Genomic DNA, 24,757 nt, shown 5'->3' on the forward strand with positions numbered 1-24,757 from the left:
CCCACCCACTTCCTGCCACCCATCCCTCCTACCATCCCTAATCCCCACTCCCTCCTCTTGCCCTGACACCCACAGTCTCTTGTCCCTACCGCCCTTCCATTTACCCCTCTCATCACAGCCACAGACCCCTCTCCTCCTATTCCCCCCACTCCTTTGCTCCCTCTCATCCCCCACACCTCCAGCAATACTCCAACACCCTCCTACATTCCTCCTCACTGCTCTGACCCCTTGTATTCCCTAGCTCTGTACCAACAAAGTTATAAGAATCTAACAATGATATGAGCACCTTGTATGAGAGGACTGTGTACGAGGAACCCCTTGACCAAATGATTCTGCGACCTGGTTTCCTTTAATGACACACAGTTTCATTGTTCAGGAAACATGATTACATTATCCTTTCATCTTCCTTCCAATTAATCAATGCTGACACTCTGCTATAATAATCCCCAGGTGGAAAAGTAGCAAGTACCCAGTAATCACTCTCACATATTTACGCAGAGCACATGTAATTGATTATCATTAAGAAAACAGAGCTCCTTCTAAATTAACGGGGCACATTTCCCAAAAGTCAAAAACCACTTAATAGAGACAGACAGTAGCAGTATACCTCCAGATCATTCTCAGATTCCTGATAAGGCTAGGGTTTGAACTCTCAGTGCATGGGTGTAGCTCTGTTCAAATTATGAAATTATGACAAAAAACAAACATTTTAAATGTTGTTGACAAGTCATTTTTTGTCAAAATACTGATGAAAAAACTTTGTCCGGTTTTAAAAAGAAAAAAACTTTCCTTACTCAAATTAGGTTCTGGTCTGGACACAGAACTAAAACCGCTACTCTTATGAAAAATTGCATTGGATTTTCAATGGCCAAAAGCAGCTCCAATCCTCCGAATGACAGTATAGTGTCACACTGATTCATTACTGACTCAGAGGAAAGAAGGATACAAATATGACCACATGAAGCTCCATAAAAAGTCTACCAACCAAGGTCAGCCAAGCCTGACTCTCCTTCACTATGACAGCTAAGGAGATCACAGCCTGAGGCAGTAGGTGCTTTACCTGTTGAATGTAATAGGTATTTAGGGTATTTTACATACCTGAATTAGGATAAAGGCAGATATCATTGATATCATGTTCTGGCTCCATGGAAGTAAATATTTTCCCCTGAAATAGTAGGAAGAAAACATTAAGAGATTTTTAAATGATACAATTACGAAGTTCAATAAAACAAACTGATTAAAAAGTAGCCCTTATGGAAATTAAAAATATAGTGAAGAGTACAGCAAGCAAGGCATGATACAAACAAGGCTTTGCACTATGATGGCAAAGGCAACTCAAGGAATTCTACATTGTAGCCACTGGCTGACCAGATGTTCAATAAGAATATATGTGGCCTATCAGTTGCTCAACTCAAAATACAACATTGCATGCTGGGACTTGTAATTTCCCCTTTGGAATTGCTGCATTGAAGATGGGGATGTCAGCAATCTACTCCATTTTATGTAAGTGGGATGTAGCCCTCATTTCGGCATAGTCTGAATGTGCCAGTTCTATGTAGTCTCATTTTAATAAGTAACCCATCTATACTAGAGAGCTGAAATGACAGGTTGGGTGTGGGCTTTGGTTCCCCCACCCCACTCTTGTGTGTAAAACAAGGCATGGCATAGAACTTTACACTACCTGTAATTTATTAACGTCATATTAAAGAGGTCTGAATAAAAGGATCCAGTTGTAACTTAGAAAGACCAGAATAGAGGTTGATAAGCGATTTAATAATGATATTAAAAGTACGCAGTTTAAGGATTTCGTGTCACTTCATGAATTTGACTCTACAGTAGATCAAGGGGGAAAACAACAACAACAACAACAAAAAAAAGACAGCTCTCAGTTTACATCCAAACCACTATAGTGAAGTAAGACAAGAGGAAACTATTTAAAAAAGTATCCAAAGGAACAGAACAGGAGAAACAAAGATAAACAGGAATCAATGCTGCACAACATTAAGAAAAGGGGAAGATCTGTTGTTCAACAACCTTGTCATTTTCAGTTCATGTTGCTACACATAATGCCACTGATAGGCAAGATAGGCACTAAAAGAAGTTGGTGACCCAAGTTGTTGTTTTTTTTTAATTAAAAAATTTTTTTGCCTTTAAATATTTTTAAATGGATCCTTTTACTGACAGCATATGAGGAATGGGAGTCTGCTTGTTCTAACAAATTGACTGAGAAGGGTGCCAAACCTGCTTCTTAATTATTTACACTGAGGTGAAAACTGGGTATATAGTATATTCTGTGTATAATCCTATATCATAAATAGCCATTTAATACCACTTCGCATTTATACAATGCCGTTCAACTGAGGATCTCAAATCCTCAACCACGAAGTGCGATACATGATATATGCCGATCACTTCATCCATAACTGAAAGACAGCCTGTTCTTGAGTGGAATGTGACTTGTTTAACAATGCACAGCAACGCTACACATCAATTTAGACAAAGTGAAGAAAACCATATGTAGAATCTACAGGGGGAATTTAGCTAGGAAGAATGTGATTACCAACTAGAATGGCGCCTGGACAATGAAATTACCGTGTGTGGCAGGGCACTGAATGAGGGAAGCAGTGGATGTCTGTGTTTTCATTATAGAAACATCAGCAAAAAAATACATTGAAACATAGCCCTTGAAATTCTAATATATAAAAATATTTCAAGCATTAGGTTACCACCAAAGATGCGGATGTCTAAAGGTAAAGGATTTGCTTGAAAATGTAGGAATTCGGTCCCTTCTCTGCAAGCACCTCTCTCCGAATGCACAGAGTGCAGGGTCACTTGTTCATTGAAAACTTTCCCAGCATAATTTTCTGATAACTGGTCTTTTGAGTTGGACAGAGAAAAGCAGCTGCAGCCCTGAAGTAGCCATCTGGCACCCACTTGGTTCATACCCTTCCTTGCCACCTGGTAATTATTCCTATTATTCTTTCCCTTTCTGTTATCATTGAAGAAATGGCACATCTACTCTTACTCATCTGTAACGTGCCAAGTGAGCTTTAATGATCACGATGGTCAGAACCTGTTTTGCACTGTATCCAGAATTATTGTGCAAATTTAGAGGGATTCAGAAGCAAGACTATTTTAAGAGGGGAAAAACCCAGACAGCACAGTTAGGTACTTTTATAAGCAAACATGTAAAACAGCCATTAAGAAAGAAGCCTCTAAGAATTGGGCCATAGCACTAAAAGCATGAGCATACATGTCCTCAGTGTTCTAAAATGAGGGACAAAAGCAGAGCAAACTTGGATCCCATTTCTCGTCTCTTCTGCCTTCCCTGCAGCAGTCGCACCTACCTTCCAGGCGCTTCCTCTACCTCCCAGGAGAATGCTGTTACCCCACCCACCTCTGGTCTCTTCCCTGATGACTAACAGAAGAGCATTCTCCCACCCCCATCTCAGCAGATAAAAGCCTCACACTCCCCACCCGAAGGCACGTCTCAGCATGGGGCTACTCTGGTATCAAAGCCAGAGACTCTCCACCCCACTCTGCCTCTGCACGGTTGGCACTCAACCAGAGATATTCAGGAACCAACAGCTGGTGGAGGTGGGGCCAGTTGGCACACACTCTAGGAAAGAGTCCAAACCCAGCACTGCCTCCTGCGGTAAGAAACTCTCCCTCTTCCCACCTCAGGAGCCACCTACTAACCTTTATGGTGCTTAACTGTCGTTGAGAGAAATGTATGCAATTAAAAAAATGGAGAGGCTAGCGCTGGTGTTTAAACACTAGTCAAGGATTTATCAAATCTTGTAACTAACTATACAGTTACTGAAAAGAGGCTTGTTACCAACCAACCCATGTGTGATCAGAGAAAACTGTAAGAAAGCTGGTGAACCTAAAAGGTCTCTGGGTGTTTGTGAAGGCAAGTAGATTTCCTATGGTGGAGAAATAATAGTACAACCCTAGATGACTGACTGAAATAGGCTATAAAGCATTTGGAAGCTACGGAACGGGCCGTGACTTCTCTTGATAAGGTCCATCATCAAGTCAGAAGAGAAGAAGAGTGCAGGAGCAGAACAGCTAGTGAGTCTTTGAGGAGTGTAATACAAGCACTAGTAAGAGAAAAACAGCAAATAATGGAAGACCCTGAAATGAAACTAAGTTACAATAGCACTATTATGGATCTGCCAATTTGCGCATAGTAAATTCCATACAAAACATTGTCTTAATCTGTGCATTAATGCTAAAGAGATTGTCAAACACCCAACAAACATGACATCTCCTGTAACATATGGATATTCAGGCTGAAAGCTCAACTTTCTCTCTGCCTTTTAAGCTTAAAAATATCTACTGTAAATTAGTCAGTTAACGCAATATACAACATATTGCAAAATTGCAATTTGAGAGTAGGCTTAATTTCTGCTTCTTCGTACTGGCAGAGTTTTGTAAATATAAGCATCGGACTCCTTGAACTACAGAACGTTGATCACGGGGGTTAGAAATGAATTAAGTGCATTTTGGGAAAAATAGACTTTGTGCTAAAGGGACAGAGGAAGGAAAACATTTTGTATTTTTTGTTTTTTTACATCTCACCAATTTTACAAATGTTTTAGACCTTTATTTTTTTAAAAGGCTTATAAGCAGCTATATATCTGTTGAAAACAGTCTGTGCATCTGTATACTCAACAGTTTACTGAAGATTTTCCCAATCTATTTGTAAAGTCAAACAGAATACAACAATACTAAGCAAATTAGGATATGCAAAAAAACTCACTATATTGAAATGCAGACATAAGACATAAGTTCAAATCACATACAAACAAAATTATGAAAAATAATTTAATAGACTTACCGTGTCCTTGTTCCACATTTTTATGATTCGTGAATCTGCAGATATTATTAAATCTAATGGATCCTGGAACTGGATTGATTTAATAGGCAGGCCATACTGGTGATCTTTGACTATTAATGGATTACTGGATCTGAGATCATACAACAAAACCTGGAAAAATAAAGACAACAGAAATTTCCTGTACTATCTAATCAAGAGGGTTCAACCTAGACTTGGCTTAGACTCAATGTTGTACCGGTTAAACTACATTTGTGCAACATCACCTTTAGGTTAAACTGGTAGAACTTTTGTGTTTAGACAAGTCTGTAAAAATATAACTAAGAAGCAGCTGAAATTCTGAACGGGTTATTGTTTATGAAACAAGCCCGGTTTACTCTGAATTAATCTCTTATACCAATACCACACAGATGCTTCAGTACTATGATTACATATGAATGTAAGCATTTACCAATTTACCATACTTCCCACTAAATACCGAAAATCAAGTGTTATATGTGCTGTCATCTGTCTAGTGTATTCTAGTGCTATTTTTCCTTTATGGCACAAGATGGTGATAAGGCAAGGTAACTTCACGTGAGATATGTAACTCATATTTTTAGAAACCCCTTGGGATTTAGCAGTTTTTAAATCAACTTACTACCTGGGAACGTCATTTTCACGCTTTCCATTGAAAACATTAGCGTTCACATTCCCTTTATGGGAAGTAACGTGGTCCACTAGGTAAGAGCCCTGGCCTGGGATTCAGGAGACTTAAACTCTAGTCCTGGCTCTCCCACGGATCGGTCACTGGGTCTTGGGCAGTGCTCAATTTCCTAAATGTAAAGTGGGGATACTAATGCTAACTTACCTTTGTAAAGCATCCAGTTCTACACATGAGCAGAGCTACGCTAGTACTAAATATTCTTCTGATTCACCAACATTAGACTCTGAACCCCAAGTATTGAGGTGAATGGCTCTCTCAAAACATCCGGAACAGGTACTCAGAAAGCAGACGTACAAAAACAATACTCAACCTGGGGCTCTACAATCAAATAGAGTACAGAAGAAATCCTAACACTGCACTACACATGGACAGCCCAAGTAATAATCAATTAACTGGAGTTGGGCAATCCCTAACTTCATCCAGGAGCAGTTGCAAGAAAGATGAAAAACAACCCCTTTCACGAGAATAGCCAGGAGGTGGGGTAGGAGGAGAGTGGATACGATAAATTGAATTGAAAAGCAGAAGAACCACAGAAAACAGTAACTTCCTCACACTACTGAGTCAACAGAAAGTTACATTGAGATGTTGTGCGCGCGGGCGGGGGAGGGGGGAGAGGGAGTTTGTAGCATTACATCAGGACATCACTACACTGTAATTTTGTAGCTCTTTAATTCTTCTTGATAAAGTTACTCTGCACCTTAAGGTTGAGTATTATTTGCTTGGATACAAACACAAATGCCAAGTTTGTGTGTGTATATTTTACTCCTCCGCTAGTACAAAGTGGCTTCAAAAAAACTATACTGAATGTCTGAAAAGATCCAGGTCTTTGGTACAAGAACTGTATCTCTCAAGATCTATGGCAAACAAAGTTAATTCAACAGCATGCTTACCTGTCCAGTGGATGTGCCTACAGCCATATTCAAAGCTCCATTAAACTTCAGTGCTGAAATAGATGGCAAGCCATCTATCCTGAAAAGAACAATGTTCATAATTATATTTTCCTTTTAGTAAAGACTGTGAATATTTGCTAAAATGCCTATAGTTAATGGCTAAAAATACTGAATGTTTGTTTATATATTCAGAAATTAGATACAAAAACTAATGGGGACATCAATTACATGCATTTTTCAGAAATACTATTGTTCATCTTCACAAGCTCTGGGTTGATGTGCATTTAGCCTTTGCCTACCAGACCAATGAAATAAGAGATCTAACTTTATAGATAAAAGACAATTCTACAGCATTAACACTCTAGCGTTGATGGGATTACTGATGTGTAGTAGGACTGGAGAGCAGGATCAGGACCTAACATTATGCACTAACAGCCAATCATTACTTACTCTGTATCTGCTGTCACACTGCTTAAAGCGCAGTCCAACACACCAACTCGATTTCTAGTTCTAGGGTCCCAGCATTCCACTTTCCCCTAAACACAGAATAAACAATTAATGAAAAAAATATATATAATTCAAGATTAAACAGTGCAATTATTTAGCCCTGTCAGAAGCCAGAAATCAAATTATAGAGGATGCTGGATCCACTTTGATTGCAAAGGTAAACAGCTCATGGAAGGATTGGATTTAAGTGATGACATGCTAATTGCCACATTTTAGTTTTCTTCTATTTTTAAAAAATACGATCAGATCTGAATGTCTTTAAAATGTTAAATCCTAAAATAGTTACAGGAATTGTGTAGGCTAGTTAAGTTATACATATGTCTATATTTTAAAGTTAAATGTGATGATTGTTTTCTTTGTTTACTTGTGGAATCATAAGTGCCTCCACATCCAATATAGTGCAAGAAATTCTGTTTGCATTGTGCTCTGAAAACAGCCATGCTGTCCAACATCTTAATCAATTCACATTTAATGTAATAAATTAGATCAAATTATTTCTTCAGCTATATATTATGATTTACTTCTATGATCTGCATACGATCACCAAGAAATGAGAAAGAAATACTGCCACAGTTCTTAAAAAGGTTAATTTAAACATTTACCTCAGCTGTACCAGTAGCAAATAAGCAGTGTATGGGATTTATGTCACAGACATTATTCTCCCTAGAACAGAAAGAGGGGCAAAGTTTAATGTCCCACAAAATGACTTAGAAGAACTAAAATAATTGTAATTCATAGATTCTAGGACTGGAAGAGACCTCGAGAGGTCATCGAGTCCAGTCCCCTGCCCGCATGGCAGGACCAAATACTGTCTAGACCATCCCTGAGAGACATTTATCTAACCTACTCTTAAATATCTCCAGAGATGGAGATTCCACAACCTCCCTAGCAATTTATTCCAGTGTTTAACCACCCTGACAGTTAGGAACTTTTTCCTAATGTCCAACCTAGACCTCCCTTGCTGCAGTTTAAACCCATTGCTTCTGGTTCTATCCTTAGAGGCTAAGGTGAACAAGTTTTCTCCCTCCTCCTTATGACACCCTTTTAGATACCTGAAAACTGCTATCATGTCCCCTCTCAGTCTTCTCTTTTCCAAACTAAACAAACCCAATTCTTTCAGCCTTCCTTCATAGGTCATGTTCTCTAGACCTTTAATCATTCTTGTTGCTCTTCTCTGGACTCTTTCCAATTTCTCCACATCTTTTTTAAAATGCGGCGCCCAGAACTGGACACAATACTCCAGCTGAGGCCTAACCAGAGCAGAGTAGAGCGGAAGAATGACTTCTCGTGTCTTGCTCACCACACACCTGTTAATACATCCCAGGATCATGTTTGCTTTTTTTGCAACAGCATCACACTGTTGACTCATATTTAGCTTGTGGTCCACTATAACCCCTAGATCCCTTTCTGCCGTACTCCTTCCTAGACAGTCTCTTCCCATTCTGTATGTGTGAAACTGATTTTTCCTTCCTAAGTGGAGCACTTTGCATTTGTCTTTGTTAAACTTCATCCTGTTTAATTCAGACCATTTCTCCAATTTGTCCAGATCATTTTGAATTATGACCCTGTCCTCCAAAGCAGTTGCAATCCCTCCCAGTTTGGTATCATCCGCAAACTTAATAAGCGTACTTTCTATGCCAATATCTAAGTCGTTGATGAAGATATTGAACAGAGCCGGTCCCAAAACAGACCCCTGCGGTACCCCACTCGTTATGCCTTTCCAGCAGGATTGGGAACCATTAACAACAACTCTCTGAGTACGGTTATCCAGCCAGTTATGCACCCACCTTATAGTAGCCCCATCTAAATTGTATTTGCGCAGTTTATCGATAAGAATATCATGCGAGACTGTATCATGCTTGTTCCAACACCACTATCCTACCAACAATCCCACCCTCAACTGCCTGCTTATCCTTCCATAAATATCTTATTGTTTCCTTCCTCATCCCCTCTTGCACTTGGAATCTTCCCTGAAATGATTTACAAGTCTATCACCTCCTCCAAGTACGTTCTCAAGAACCATTTATGCCATGAAGACTGCAAGAAATCAGCCAAAATGATGGCTAGACTGAAGAGCACTGGGGATGGTTAAATGAAGGCACATTAATCAAAAGGAAGTTTCATAATATCTCTTTTAAAGAGCAGATTAGACAATTAAAAAATATCCATAGAGATAAGTTGAACACATCTAATTGTCAGAGTGAAGATTTTTTTAAAGCATGAACTCAGAATTGACCATGCTTCTTTCAAACTATACCGTAATTTACATTACAGTGCATTTGGATTGTGCATGGAATGTGCTATTGATAATGAGCAAGCTAAATATTTGGCTCCTCCTACTGGAAAAAATTGTAATGAACATGATAAACTGTAGGTACTTACGAAGCATCTGTTTGTAGAGAATTCAGGTACCTTCCTTGTTCCAGATTTAATCTGTATACTTCAGAACTACAAAGAAGCTAAAGTTAATTATTTTCTCTCTAAATGCTAAATATTTTAAATGAGTGAAAACCATAAGACAATTCTTGTTTAGATCTCATTTTTATAGCAAGTATAAATTTTCAGAATTTAATTTGAATAGAGCAGGGAAACTCCTATCCCCTGACTAATCTTCCTTCTTATCTCTAAATGATCACCAACAAAGTGTTGGTACTATACCAAAAACTACACCTTCCCAGGTAAGGAATGTGTTAATTTTCTAACATGTTATCTTAACAACTCTCAGCATGTTCAGTTGTTTGTTATTTATTTATTTTAGGTTTTTCTAAACCTTTTATTGTTTTTGTTGCTCTCTTCTGGACTCTCTCCAATTTGTCCACATCTTTTTAAAATATGGTGCCTGGAACTGGACACAGTATCCACCTGAGGTCTCACCAGTGCTAAGGAGAGCCAATTACCTCCCATATATTACATATGATAATCCTGTTAATACACTCCAGCCATTTTTGCAACTGCATTGCATTGCAGGCCCATATTCAATTTGTGATCCAATATACCCCCTGATCTTTTTCTGCAGTACTATTGCCTAAAGAGTTATTCCCAAATTAGTATTTGGGAATGATTTTCCCTTCCTGAGAGTTATTGAATTTAATTTTGTAAAGTCTTCTGTTTAATGAAACAACTTATTTTTTCTATCACCAACATTTTCTGTCTTCACTAGAGAATAGCATTTTCCACTAGGCATGTAGATGGATTTGTCAATTTGTACAGTATATTTTTAGCTTCATTTTATACTTGGAAAAACCAGTCCTAAGAAAAATGAAAACAGAGACCAGCCCATCCGGATCAATACCTTGCTCCTACAAAATACAGGTCACACGATGGGTAGTGATAGGAGAAATCTCTACCAAACTTTGGTATTCTTGTCCTGTAATAACGGCCATGTTGTGAATGAAACTCAACGTATCTGTCACACTGCAAGAAGACAATCTGAAAACACAAAGCAGAAAGGATTTGGGGGTTGGTTAGTTTTTTTCTGATAGTTTCCTCCCCAGTTCCCCACCCTCATCACTGTTTTCTTTAAAGAAAACTCCAGTGATTTTTCAAATTCACAGGTTTTTAATCAAAACCCTAACATTTACTAAAATGGATCCTGCCTCACTATTTTCATTGGGTATGGGGAGTTTGATAAATTAATTTGAAGAGAATCTTTCTAAATGATTTCTGTAGCCTTTGGATCAATGTTTTTAGTGAAATTTCAACATGCGTTTAAAAAGTTGTATAATGATGGTGGCGTTTTCTGTTCATTTGTCTGAAATCTGTATGCCCATATGAACAGTTCCCCTACCATCACCACTCCCTGAAGGGAAGGACAGATGTCTAACAGATGAGCACCTTTGATAATCTTGAGGACTTGGTCTAGCAGCACTGCTAGCAATGATGGAAGTCCTGACACACGACAGAGATAAGAGTACCTGTACCCAGTCTGTGCTAGTATTTCCACCATTCTATCCCACAAGGAGCTGCACCAGTGCTAAACTAATCCAGAGTGCAGACAAGACTTACAGTATAAGCCTTTTAACTTCTTTTAAACTTCTGGCAAAGGGAGATGTTTTCAAGTGAAGACTGAGACACTAAATAGAATAAATTATGGTATTCTGGAGAGTAAGGGTTCCCTGCCAACTAACAGGAATACAGGCATTACCAAATTGAAATCACACTTGTGGTCTATCTAGTCCAGTATTATGTCTCAGAGAGTGGCCAGTACTAGATGCTTAAGAGGAAGGTGTAAGAACGCTGCAGCAGGCAGATGCAAGATAATCTACCCCATACATTAAGTCTCGTGATCCAAGAACTAGAGACTGACTTAAACCCTGAAGCTAGAGGTTAAATTCCATTCCACACAATTTGTTACCATTAATTATAGCAACTCTGGATATTCATGTTATCTGCATAGAAGTCCAAACCTATTTTGAATTTTGCTAAATTCTTGGCCTCAACAACTTCCTGTGGCAATGTGTTCCAGAATTCAATTACAGGTTGTGCGAAAAATTATTTGAATTTGCCACCTTTTAATTTCATTGAATATCTGTTGTTCTCGAGTTATGAGACGGAGAACAGAAATTCCTGATCTACATCCTCAAGACCATTAATTATTTTATACACTTTCATCATGTCCCCTCTTATTCATCTCCTTTCTAACATAAACAATCCAGATCTTTTCAATCTCTCTTCAACAGTTTTCCCACATCCTTGACCATTCTGCGATTTATCTATTTTGTTACAATGTGGGTGATTAATATTGCAAATGAGGCCACCTCAATGATTTATATAATGGCATAATAACATTTTCCAAATTATTCTCCATCCAATCCCTCATGCAGCCTAACACCTTGCTTGGCTTTTGACCACAGCTGCACATTAAGAAGAGCTCTTCATTAAGCTTTTTACAATGATGCCTAGTACAGTTCTCTTCTCTAGTCTAACTAGAATCTCTTCTGTTCTAACTTGATAGTCTAATAAAACTAAAGGAAATTTCTGAAGCATGGAGCAGTACAGAAAATAAGTTAAAGAGATTAACGCAAAATGAGATCATATTCAATTTAAGCTTCAATAGCATGTTCTAAGTACACGAACAGAAGGAAAGGGGGAAAGACATCAAAGGATCACTCTCAGGGCGAGCAGAGATGCAGTTTATTTTCAAGAACAAATCTGAATAGTCATCCTCTTTCACTTTTCCCACAAAAAGAATTTTTAAAGACTTTTCAAAATGTACCTTAAAAAAAAAAAACACAATCAAATGTCATGCCTCCATAAAGTAAACTCAGAGTAACTGAAGGACATACAAATGTTGAAGTTTCCCTCAATCTCTAATAATTGTTGTTTTAGATATTTATGGAAAGTCTCTACAATACAGGAACAAAAAACACTCAGGTTTTCCTTTATTAATAAATAGATCCAACTCAGTGGAACTTTTTTTATATTCGTTTTCCTTTAGCATCATGTCAGTTTCTGCCTCCACTGAGTTATTCCTAGAAAATAAAACCTCTGGATGACAAGACCAGCTTCCCTATCTGGCTACTGGTATGGATAAGAGGCAAATGGAAAGACAACCTTCTTTGAAAAGGCAAAAACACCATTCCTTTCTAAACCTACACAATGAGTCATATAATCATCAATTAGTAAATACTTCCAGAGTAATGCCTCTTCGATTAAAAATATCTTGAATGCACTGCAAATTTAAAGTAGGTAGGATTATTTGGACTGTTTTTCAGTTTTTCTCCTTATTGATTATATAGTATGTTTTTGGATAATAACATTTAAAAAAAGACATACCAAAAGGAAAATACGGAGCTAGACAAGTTCTCTAGACAGTTTTTCTACATCTGAATATATTGCCAATTTCAGCTAAACACAAAAAAGCAACAATTTTTTTTTTTGGGTAACCAGACAGGAAACTAATTTGTAAACAAAAATGTCTTCTGATAACCTCACAAATTCTTTTTTCAGTCCTTAAGATAGCCAGCATTTTCTCTTAGGCTTTGTCTAGAAAGCTACATTGGTCACAGGGATGAAAAAAAAAAAAAAACCACACCTCTGACCAACATAGCTATGCCAACATAAACCCCAGTGTAGACACAGCTATGTCAATAGAAGAGTGCTTCCATCAATGTAGCTAACATCGCTCAGGAGGCGGTGTTCCGACACCAACAGAAAACCACTTTCTGTCAACGTATGCTGTGTCTACACTACTGGGCTATGCCAGTATAGCCTCCATAGTGTAGATGTACCTTTAGAGAGAAAGCAGGTGGAAGGCTGCTGTAACTCATAGAATCAGTTCCCTCCTTTTCCCCTTCAATGCAGACACAGTTATTCTTAGTTTTCTAGCAGATGGCAGAATTTTAGACATTCTGTATCTAGAAAAGCAACAAGATTACGTATCCAATAAAATGGCAATGTCTGTCCAGGGAAACTGAGGTCCTGATTCAGCAAGGTACTTAAGCATATGTCTAAATTTAAACACCTGAGTAGTCATACTGATGTCAACGAAATTACTCAGGTGATTAACGTTAGGCACATGTTAATAACCTGATCAATCAGCACCTTAAATAAATTAACATTTAAAGGAACAGTCAATTTGAAAAATCACATTTCTGTCTGAAAAATGTGTACGTACCTTGTAGTTATGAATGATTGTGACTAAGGCTATGTCTATACTTACAGTGGCATGTAGAGAACAGCCCCCTAGCATGGGTATAAACACTACTGTAGATGGCGAGGAACTGCTTAGGCGAGTAAAAACACACCAGAACCTTGGGAGTATATATCCTACATAGCTCTTGACACACCTGAGAAATGCCTCCCACATCTACCCTGCTATTTTTAGCAGTGTACTGCCTTGCCCCTTTCCTGCTGCCGGAGCCTTTCCCTACCAAAGCTGAAGGCTCCGGCAGCAGGGAAAGGGGAGAAGTAGCAGGGAGAGGACCTTCCACTGCTAAGTGTAGCTGTATACACCGCAGTGTGGACTCAGCCTGCTTGTCACTGAGGCATATAGGTACACGTAACCTGTACACGGCTGCAAATATAGACGAGGTCTAAAATGTCTATAACTGAAAGAAATTAGTAAAGACATTTCCTTCTTTTTCACATTTCATTTCCTTTGTATTTTAGACAAAACTTTGCATTAACTGCCAGTTTCGTTCTTTGTCCTGTATCCTGACTATTCAGGAGAAGACATACAAACAACAGAGGCAGAGAAAAATAAAACATTTTAAAGCTCATTTTAAAAAGAGTCAGAACATGCTATTTAAAGAAGCTGGACTTTAATTTTTTTTTTAAACTCATCAACTTCAAAAGTTTGTATTGGTAGTATCCCTTTAATACACAGAAGTCTAAAATAATTCAGTTTTCTCAATAGACATCAAAAATAAAATATTAAACATACCTTTGAGTAATCATCTGATAAAATATCAAATGTAACCACTGCGGAGGAGGAAGAATAAAGAAAGTTTAAGAATCAATTATATAAACATGATTTACAAACACTGACCTAGATCTTTAATGCTTAACTTTCATCATGTAAGCAGTTCACATTGACGTCAATGCATTATGTATGCAATCTTTAATTACATGATCAAATACAATCTTCATATACTTTTCTAAAGCTTAGAGATACACATGTAGCACCTCGTCATGTTTTATCATTCTTGTAAACAATGTATTTTCCTTAAAATAATACTCAAGTATATCTTTTTTTGTCTCTATCTAGTTAGAAGCTAGTTAAGTCAGAGAAAGGCAATTTTTGTGGTGAATTTAGGCAACTTTTATATGCCAGCAGGAGTCCACTATTAAACTGTTGTACTTAATCTGAAGAAAGTTGTGGAGAATGTTTACTGTGTTCTTTGTAAATTAATGATTTTCACAGATTGTTGTTTTTCTGGCATACTAGAAGACTATACACATGTGTTTAAAGTTTAAAACAAATGGAGATATAATCATGAAATTAAAGGTTATCATAACAAATATGCACAAAGTTGCAAGTACAACATTGCCTTTGTCATATCTTGAGCACTTAACCACACAATTTTAATACCACCTTAATTTAGTTTTTTAGATTAAATTATTTATTTATTTCTAGTAGCACTCACAACATGTAAAGTGCTTTTCAGATAGGAAAGAGGGCAAATAAGCTCAAATTCCATTAAGAATGTAAGCAATTAACGTATAATTAACAACCTTAACTAGCTTACAGATTTAAATTTGATACCGAATGAAAAAAATTAAAGCTTTTTAGAGTTTTCTAGAACACTAACTAGAGATTGATTCACTCGGAAAGAAGAAAATGCAATAGTGATACGACATTATCTAATACTCAAGTCAGGAGTATGCAAATTAGTAATTTTTACTCTGTACTTATTGCTTTTCTTGACAGCTGATTAGATAGAGGTTATTTCGACTTTTTTGTAATTTTTTTAAAAATAAATTTGTAAAAGGCCAGCCAGCCATAAAAGCATGTTTATCTAGGATTGATGGCTCACTTTCTAGCAATCTTATTAATTTACAGAAATCCCATTTGCGTTGACCAAAGATACACATGGACATTTGGATCTAACAATTACCAAGAAAAGTGCAATGTAAAACCTTATGATCTTGCAAACTTAAGTTACAGGGTAAATCAGATAGCCTGTGCTTTGCTTTAGACACGTTATTTAAGTTCCCACAGATTTCAAAATGCTTTACAAAATACGTTAAGTAACATTATCCCCCTTTTACAGATGGGAAAATGGAGGTAAAGAAAAGTGACTTGCATAAAATCACAGCAAGTTAATGACTGAACACAGGTCTCTCTACTCCACTTCAGTGCCCCACTTACAGGTCCACACTGCCTCCCATATACAGTTTAAAGCCATATAATTTACTGACCTTCAGAATCTAAGCATCTTTCAAATTTCAGGGATAATTGATAGGTATCAAAACACCGGATCCTTGGCTTATATGTTCCTGCAAAACAGTTTTATCCCTGACATAAGCAAACCAGAGAATATGTTTTCAAAACAATCAGTTAAACACAGTCAGGTCTTAAGTACGCACTGTTTACTTTTGCTGTTATTTCAACCGTTGGAACCTTCAGCCCTAGAAATCAATGGTAGCTGCTGAGTGCTTGCAACTTTTAAAACTCAAGCCACGTAGGGACATAACTTTAGGGACCCGTTTTTGAAAACCTTGACCTTGGTGCTGGAGATTTATTGTGAAAACCACACACAATCTGAAGATAACGGTCTCTGTGACTGGATATAACAATAGTACCTTCTAATCGGTCTGAAAGGCTAAGCCTGTGTACTGTATTAGATTGCCCAGGCCTACCTAAATCACTAATTCTCAGTTATATCTGTGAAGTTTAGTTGTATACTATGCCTCCATCCTTTTAAAGAATACCAGATTAATTTAAAATAAGATGATTATTGAACAACAACAACAGGAGCATTTTAACCAAAATGGCTGAAGTACCCATAGAAAGAAATAGGAAGATAACATTTTCTTTACACTTTACCATTAAAGTGATATTCATAACTAAAGACAACATTTACTGTTCATTCACCAAGTGAGTCATGCAGCTATCAGGTCTTAAAATAGTATATTTCATCTTAAATAATATATGGTTACAGCAACCTGGGCCAATCCATGAAATGTTTACAGAGTTTCACTGATTTTTACTTTTGAAAAAACAATCAAAACCAGGTTTCATTATTTATGCAAATAGTTTGGCGGCCACTGGGATTTTCAATCAATTAAACTTTAAAAACTTATTTTGAAAGCCAAAGTCACATACACATAATAGAAGTGTCAAGGGTAGCCTCCATCTGCAAAAAAATAACAATTAAATTCTACAAATACCCATGTGCTACAAAGAAGTGCTTCACGGAGTATCATGATGTGAGCTACCAGGTTCACCACATGGTAACACTAAGCTGAAAAAGCACCTAAACATTGACACTTAAAAATTATCTACAAAGTCTTCTCTCCTTCAGTAAGGTACATCCAGGTAAAGGTTTTCTAATATTTTAGTCTTTAGCATACATAAACATTTAGTTAACTCACCAGCTGCCATAATATACTGTCCATCTCTTGATACCTTAATCTTTGTGCTAACTGTGGGCATGTCAAAGTCTTGAATAAGTTCGATTCTTCTGCGAACATCTGAAGAGAAAACATTCCTATTGAAGAAAACTGGTAACATCTTTTGTTTGACAGGCAAAGTTTTTTAAGGCAGTATCATTAGTAACTAAACAAAGGACAAAAATCCTCATTTTAAGCGTGATTAACATTTAATATAAATACTCCTGGGGGAATTCTGTGCCAAAAAATAAAAAAATTCTGCATAGAATCTTTGAAAATTATGCAAAATTATGCATAGTTTGTCAAAATAACACAATACAATTAAGCCAGCTACAATTATTTTATTAATTTGTTTCAAAATATCTGTCAAAGTATGTAACAATACAGAGCAAAAAAAAAAAAGATTCTGGTAAAAAATTTTTGACTAATAGATTCCTTATGAGACATATTAATACAGAACATTGTGTAATTCATTTAAATTACAATACAGAACTGTATTTCCTGCACCTGTCAGAAGCAGCACAAAGGCTTGGGAGAGTCAGGGGTAAGGGAGGAGCTGAGGGAGCCTAGGAAGGAGCCTAGGAGTGAACCTGGAGGGCGTTGGGTATGGCTGAGAGGTTTTTCTTTGTGGGGAGGGTGAGGGAGGAGATTGTTAGGGTGTTGGGAAGCCTCTCCCATGCAGACCCTGGCTGACCCTAAGCCTCTTTCATTGTCAGGCACGTCTGCTTCTGACCCCACACCCCTCATCTCCATGGGTCTCTAAAGCCCTCCACCGCCAGGCTCAACGCTGTCACCCCACTAGCTCCTGAGCCCATGCTCCAGTCTGTCCCTCCCCAGCCCTGTACGCCCCACTCTGTCTTAACCTGGCTCCGCGGGCAGGGTGCTGTGATGAACTCTACTCCTGGGGGAATTCTGCAGCACTGGGCATAGAATTTTGTATTTTGCCAGATAAAAAACATTTTGCATAAGACGTGCTGCAGTTCCAACTTTTGCCCAGAGGAGGCCGCTGTGGCGCTAGAACAGCCAGCATGAAGGCAGCTGGCTGTTCCGGCACCACAGTGGCCTCTGGTGGGCAAAAGGCAGAACTGCAGCACTTATTAGGCAAAGTGCTTTTTATGTGGGATAATACAAAATTATGCGAGACAAATGAATTCTTCTAGTCCACAGATGCGCAGAATTCCCCCAGGAGTAATTAATACTGCTTCCAAAAACATGCCGAGTGATAAATTTACAGATCAGTAAATTATGTGAATTTTCAGAAGTAGACTATATCAATGTAGAACAAATCACACCACTTCAGTTATAGTACATTAATACAATTATAGTACAGAAAGTGTGTTAAATAGCATTTTACCTTACATAGCTGAGACAATGTATAGTGCAGTGGTTCCCAAGCTTTTTGGGCTCAGGATCCATTTGTAAATGTTTATAGCCTGTCACGACCCAGTAAATAATCTAGGGTTGGAGGCCCTAGGGTTGTTTCAATTGGATCCTGCCCAGCACTTACCCCACAGTGGCGGCTCCTGCAGCTCCTGTGCTGTAGGGCTGGCTGGGCATGGCTCTCCACTCCGGGGTTGCAGTGCCACTCAGGTTTGGCCTCGCCACCCTGACTAGACCAAATTTGTGTGAATGGAGTTTTGACCTGGCTCATGGGGTTGTTGTACCACTCACTCAAATATGGCCTACCTGAACTCCCGTCATCAGGACAGGCTGGGCTTAACCTGAGTTGCATTGGGACCCCAGAGGTTTCCTGGAGCAGTGAGGCAGACCAACCAGCCCCACAGGACTGTAGCTACAGGAGTTTTCACACGATCCTCTGAAATATTCTGGCGATCCAATTTTGGGTCCCAACCCATGTCTGAGAAACCCTGGTACAGTGTATCACATTGCCCTCTGTTATGGAGTCATGCAATAAAACCCAATATACTGTACATCTATTTTAGCTTTCCATATGGCAGTTATCACTATGGTATTTATACCAAAACCAAAAGGGCATAAAAATCCAGAGTAAAAAAGTGTTTTGTTTCTCTCCTGATCTCTAGGCAGAAAAGCATGACTATGCATGGGTAGGAATTTTTGTCTGCAGGTTTTTTTTGTTTGCTGGGCATTTTTTAACAGCATAGAGTCTGGGAAAAGAAGAGGAGGCTTTAATTAAAATGCAGATTTTATATTTTGAGTTGAACAACAGATCTTGGTGACAGGACTTCTTGCCGGAAAAGAATGCTCTGATATCAGTACTTGGTGCTGAGAAATGTGAGTATAAGCAGCTGCATTGTCCCTGAGGATCATAATTGTCACATTTCTGATGTAGATACAATCTTGTCATAATGTATATGTAAAAGGGGTCCAGCATATATTCTGTCCCACTTCCTACAGTGGCCAACACCTGATGCTTTATAGGAATTCAAAAACAACCCATAATTCATACAGTCAACTGTACAATACTGCACATGAGAAAATTTAGTTCTTGACCCCATAATCTAGATCAGGGATCAGCAACCTTTCAGAAGTGATGTGCCAAGTCTTCATTTATTCACTCTAATTTAAGGTTTTGCGTGCCAGTAATACATTTTAACATTTTTAGAAAGTCTCTTTCTCTAAGTCTATAATATATAACTAAACTATTGTTGTATGTAAAATAAATAAGATTTTTAAAATGTTTAAGAAACTTAATTTCAGATTAAATTAAAATGCACAGCCCCCCCGGATCAGTGGCCAGGACCCGGGCAGTGTGAGTGCCACTGAAAATCGGCACGCGTGCCATAGGTTGCCTATCCCTGATCTAGATCAATTTACAGCTGTGCCTCTTCAATCCAGAGGTGGCTGCCAACTATCTACTACGTACATAAGCAAAGTATAATTATAGCTCTTAAATCAGTTTGTAAAGTTTTTTGATCTACTTCTGGACGAGGATGGTATATAAAAGCAACCCATTTTTACTGAACAGCATGTGTTAAGGACAACTTACCCACATTTTTCTTTTGTAGTGCTCTCTTCTTCCTATCGGAAAGCCACTGTAAGAAAAGGAAAATAATTGGTGTCAGTATTAATTTCAAGTGCTAGGAAAAGCCCGTGCGAGTTAGGCTTATCAAATTTGTCAGTGAAACAAAGCTAGGATCTAACAGTCAAATTAATTCTTGTTCTGTTTATTGTGCTATGTATAGCAAAGCAAGCATTTCCATGAAGCTATTTAATAATTTCACACTTAAGAAAATAAGTAATTGAAAACTTCTGTGTTAGTGAGTCTCTCAACACTCACCTGATTATTACAGCTATTTACATTCAGAAGATTTATCTTTGCAATCAGAGCAGTTATACATTTTTACCAAATAAAATCTTAAGATTCTCAGCCTCCCAAAAACAGCTTTGTCATCCTAGATGAGGCTTAAAAGTGTGCTGTTAGCACATGTTAATTAATTAACACATTTTAACAGCCTAGTGCAGGCAAGGCTCCCACCTAGCTGTAACTCTAACAGTTTAGCATGCGTTAAAGTATATAAACTTCATAGTCTACACTAAACTTTTCAAATGTATTAGTTAGCATGTGCTAGCTAATGTACTGGCAACAACTTTTATCAAAGTCAAAAAATTCCTACAGGTTACAATTCCAAGGTTTAGGACAGCAGTCTAGAAAGAGACTAGGAACGGGGTGGGGGATAATGATATAAGCCACAAATATGTAAAAGGTCATTATTGGGGCAGTGAATTTAGGTGAAACAAGCACAGACTTCACTCAAAATTATTGGAATTTTGTGAGGAGACAAAATATTTTTTCTTCAGTTTTCTTCACTTTGTCCTATTCCTATGTTTCTCAGATATCAGTGTGAGACACGGACAAAAATATTAAGGGGACGCCATCAACTTAAAACCCAATTTTTAAGACATTACCACTATTTATAACATCTGTATAAACAGAGGTATTGCAGAGGTGGATCAGACCACAAGTCCATCTAACCTAGTATCATACCACCAACAGCAGTCAATACCAGAAGCTTTAGAAGAGGTGCAAAATAGCCACCCCGCAGGAAGGCATAGAAAAGGGGATAATCTACCCCAGGTCACATTTCCCCAACATCTAATAGTTGGAGGTTGTCTTAATCTCTGAAGCCTGAGGTATTATATCCCTCCATAAACATTTACTTTTTAGAGTTTTTACTAATATAACTCTGGATATTACTATTATCTGTACACAGGTGTAATCTCTTTCTGAATGCTGCTGAAACCTTGATCCCAGATCCTTAAGAGAGACTAGACAAGAAAGCACTAGGACATTGGCATTCAACCTCTGGTCCACACACCCCTTTGGGTCCACAGATTATGGCTACACTACAGAGCTTGCAGCTGCGCCGCGGTAGCACTGCTAGTGCAGACGCTCTAAACCGACTGGAGAGAGCTCTCCCATCAACTCAATTACTCCAGCCCCGGCAAGTGGTAGCAGCTATATCGTCGGGACATAGCACTGTCCACACCAATACTTAGGTTGGTGTAATGTACTTTGCTCAGGGGGGGTGGGCTTATTCACACCAGAGCAACATAACTTATACGGGCTTAAACTGTAGTAGGTACATAGCCCCAATCCCCACCTCCACTGGACATTTCTTAGGGGGTCCACTAATGAAAAATGGTTGAAAACCACTGATCTAGGGAGTTTTTTTCCCCCTAGTTTGTGCATTTGTCAGCAGTTTTTGTCTAGAAACGTTCACCGTTTCGCCTGTTATTCAAGCGGATCTTCAACCGGACAGGCACAGACTTGACAGAGACAGAAAAATATGCCTAAACACACATCCCCAAATTGGCAGCTGCAGCACTTTTAGAAGAAACACCGTCGCTGTGTCAGTTTCACGCACAGTCAGCAACCGTCTTCCCAACCAGAGCGCCCCCTCCCCAGCAGACGTGCGCCTGGCCAGGAGGGGAGCGCCCAGGCGGGGAAATGAGAGGGAGCAGTGCTGTGCTCCGTGCAGCTCCCGCCCCCAAAGCGGGAACAGCGACTGCGCCCCACCCCCTAGCCGCGGAGAAAGGGGCTGGGGCAGTGCCTGGGGCCGGGATCCCGGCGGGGCCCGTTGCGGGCAGCGGGGGGGAGCGGGGGCCGCCCTCTCTCACCTCGGGGAGGCTCCGGCCCGCGCTCAGGCTGTAGATCTTCACCTCGTTGAGGCTGGAGACCTGCATGGCTGCGGCCTTCTCTGGCTCCCGGCCGCAACTCTCGCTTCGCTGCCGAGTGGCCGGCCAAGCGGAAATCAGTGTACGCGATGGAATCCCCGACCCGGAACGAATCCCACGCGCCGTGACTTCCGGCTGCCCTTTGACCCGGTAGTGACGAGTGACCCCCTCCGGGGCCGGAAAGTAGCCGTTAGGTCGTGGTACTCCAAATTCCTCATGCTACCCCTGTTCTCACGGGAGGCCTAGTGGCGGCTTTGGCCGCAGAGCGCGGGGCAGGACCCTCCCCGCTAGCGGCTGTCTGGTGCCTGCAGCGCGGGCCGGGGCCTCGTTGGCGCGGCCGGAGGAGTGGGGAGGGGCCACTCCCGCGCGGGCCCGAGCCCTGAGCCGCTAGCAGTGGCTAGAGCCGCTTCGCCGAGCTGGGGCTGGCTGGGCCCGCAGGGGAGACCAGAGGGCGGGGAGGGCGCTATGAGTCAGAGCCAGGCCGGGGTAGGAGCGGGGGAAGCCCGCTAATGGGGGGTCGGAGGGCGGTAACTGAGAGCGCGAAGCTGGAGCGAAGCAGGGGATAAGTCACTGGGATCAGAGGGGCGAGTCAGGAAACGGCAGCTTGTCTGTCTCGTTGTTTGTATTGGTGCAGGGCCAAGGAGCCCCTGGTGCAAGGGGCTGTACAAATGCACACAGACCAAGGGCATGGTCCCTGCCATACAGAGTTTACAATCTAAGAGGAAATGACAGCTGGGAGGCCAGGAGATAGCGTTGCTCAGCGTCCTCGGGCCACTAATAGTTTTACTGTTGTCAGGGGTTTTTTTAGGTATCACAGAACAGGAAAGTTTTAAGGGGGATAATGAATTAGCCTTGTGGATATTTACAGGCAGCTCCTCCCAAGTGTGAGGGGCAGGGTGGACTAAAGCACACAGTAACATTTTTGAAAAACTTAAGAAATGGGCTATGGAGCCTGACATCATGAGCTGAAAGTACCCACTGAAGGAACAGTTAGATAAGAGGAGAAAATAGTAATGGAAATTTTTGACACCTGAACAAAGTGTCTGCAAGAGTTTAAACAACAAGCCAAGTACAGGGAGGAAAGAGATCAGCGTACTTGACATGCAAATTGCTAGAAACCAGAGGTCAAATCGGATGTGGGTGATATTACTTTCCCAATAATCAGTTTCTACAATTCCAGCACTATCCACTCCTGATACTACAACAAAATACTGCAGAACTTCACAGTGCAACTTCTGTTTCTTTCTTGTGTGCTTTGATCACTGGTGAACTTGTAAATGCCATAATTATGCTTCAGAGTTAACACCTAGTGAGATAAATAGAGCAGTTCACACTTTAGTGTGAGCTATTTTTCAGGTTGTCTGTTAACCTTCAAAAATGTAACCAGATGTAATCTTGCAACCATAAGGTTTAATTTTTAAAAAAAGTTAGATCAAGGAGCCCAGGTTGGAAACCAGTGGTTGTTGATCCGGCTTCAGTTCACTCCAGCAGGAAATAGAGTGACACAGTATTGTAAAGATGTAAGACTTAAGCTATGTCTACACTACAAAATTAAATTGACCTAATTTATATCAGCATACAGGTACCACAGTAATTACACTGCTTGGGCATGTCTACACTTTGCTTCTTGTGTTGGCGAGTGTGCGTCCTCACCAGGAGCACTTGTATCAATTGTACTGTGAATGTAGGGCATTATGGGATGACTCCTGAAGGCCAGTAACAGTCGATCTAATCAATGTAGTGTCTACACTGACTTTGCATCAACCTAACCACATCAACCTTGACTCTGTGCTGCTCGTGGAGGTCGATTCTTAAGTTGGTATAGCAGGGCAATTATATCAGCAGGAGTGAAATTTAAATGTTGACACTTACATAGTTAGGTCAATGTAAGCTGCCTTGTGTTGATCTAACTCTAGTGTAGACCAGACCTTAGGGCTTGTCCATAAGGGGTATAAGTATATTGGTATAACTCTCCATGTGAACACTCTTATTCCAAAATAAGCATGCATGTTGGGAGTTACACCAGTATAATTATGCTGGTAAAATTCCCCATGTAGACAATCCCTTCCGTATTCATCTCAATAGTGATAAAGTCTCCTAATGAGTCTAATCTTCAGGGTATTTCTCTTTCAATAAATAGCTTACCATGACTGCATGTAATTAGGATATCTGAATGTACAAGTGAACCATTGTCATGTGAAAGATCTGTTTTATATTATTAAGGTTAGTATATGCCCCTGCACATAGATCATATTTAAAAATGCAGTTCAGTCCTCTCCACAGAAAGAGTTTGATACCCAGAATGTCCAATCACTATTAACATTCAGGTGCAGGAATTCAAGTTTGCAATCATGTTTAATAGCACTGGAAAAATGGCTGCTGCTGGTACTAAAATGTGCTGTTATATTTCAGTCTTTCAAAGCTCCTATACTAGGCTGATCTTGAAAACAGAGGTCTCTATGATCTACTTGAGTGCAGACACATCCAAGTAGAAATATATAAAAAATAAAATGTGTTCTTGCTAAATTCCTGACTGAAAAGAAGCTCTTCAAAGTGTTCAGGAGTTGATGTGAAGATTAAGTCTTCTCTGGGGTTATTTGC

The 24,757-nt window shown here is 39.5% G+C and overlaps 1 protein-coding gene across 1 annotated transcript in view; it reads right to left on the reverse strand.

The window, feature by feature from the left end:
• Window positions 1-22,262, reverse strand: part of NOL10 (nucleolar protein 10) — a 75,285-nt gene extending 53,023 nt beyond the window's left edge. Inside the window, exons 1-12 of the mRNA XM_054023067.1 lie at window positions 22,100-22,262; window positions 19,968-20,013; window positions 16,982-17,080; window positions 15,806-15,883; window positions 14,328-14,365; window positions 10,236-10,372; window positions 9,326-9,391; window positions 7,546-7,606; window positions 6,887-6,972; window positions 6,437-6,515; window positions 4,844-4,993; window positions 1,099-1,165 (exon numbers count right to left, since the gene is read on the reverse strand). Of these exons, the coding sequence (XP_053879042.1) occupies window positions 1,099-1,165; window positions 4,844-4,993; window positions 6,437-6,515; window positions 6,887-6,972; window positions 7,546-7,606; window positions 9,326-9,391; window positions 10,236-10,372; window positions 14,328-14,365; window positions 15,806-15,883; window positions 16,982-17,080; window positions 19,968-20,013; window positions 22,100-22,165 (973 nt within the window). The 5' untranslated portion in view covers window positions 22,166-22,262. The remainder of the gene's footprint in view (window positions 1-1,098; window positions 1,166-4,843; window positions 4,994-6,436; window positions 6,516-6,886; window positions 6,973-7,545; window positions 7,607-9,325; window positions 9,392-10,235; window positions 10,373-14,327; window positions 14,366-15,805; window positions 15,884-16,981; window positions 17,081-19,967; window positions 20,014-22,099) is intronic.
• Window positions 22,263-24,757: the final 2,495 nt, after the last annotated feature.

This window comes from Malaclemys terrapin, chromosome 3 (assembly GCF_027887155.1).
Source record: "Malaclemys terrapin pileata isolate rMalTer1 chromosome 3, rMalTer1.hap1, whole genome shotgun sequence".
Taxonomy (NCBI): Eukaryota; Metazoa; Chordata; order Testudines; family Emydidae; genus Malaclemys; species Malaclemys terrapin.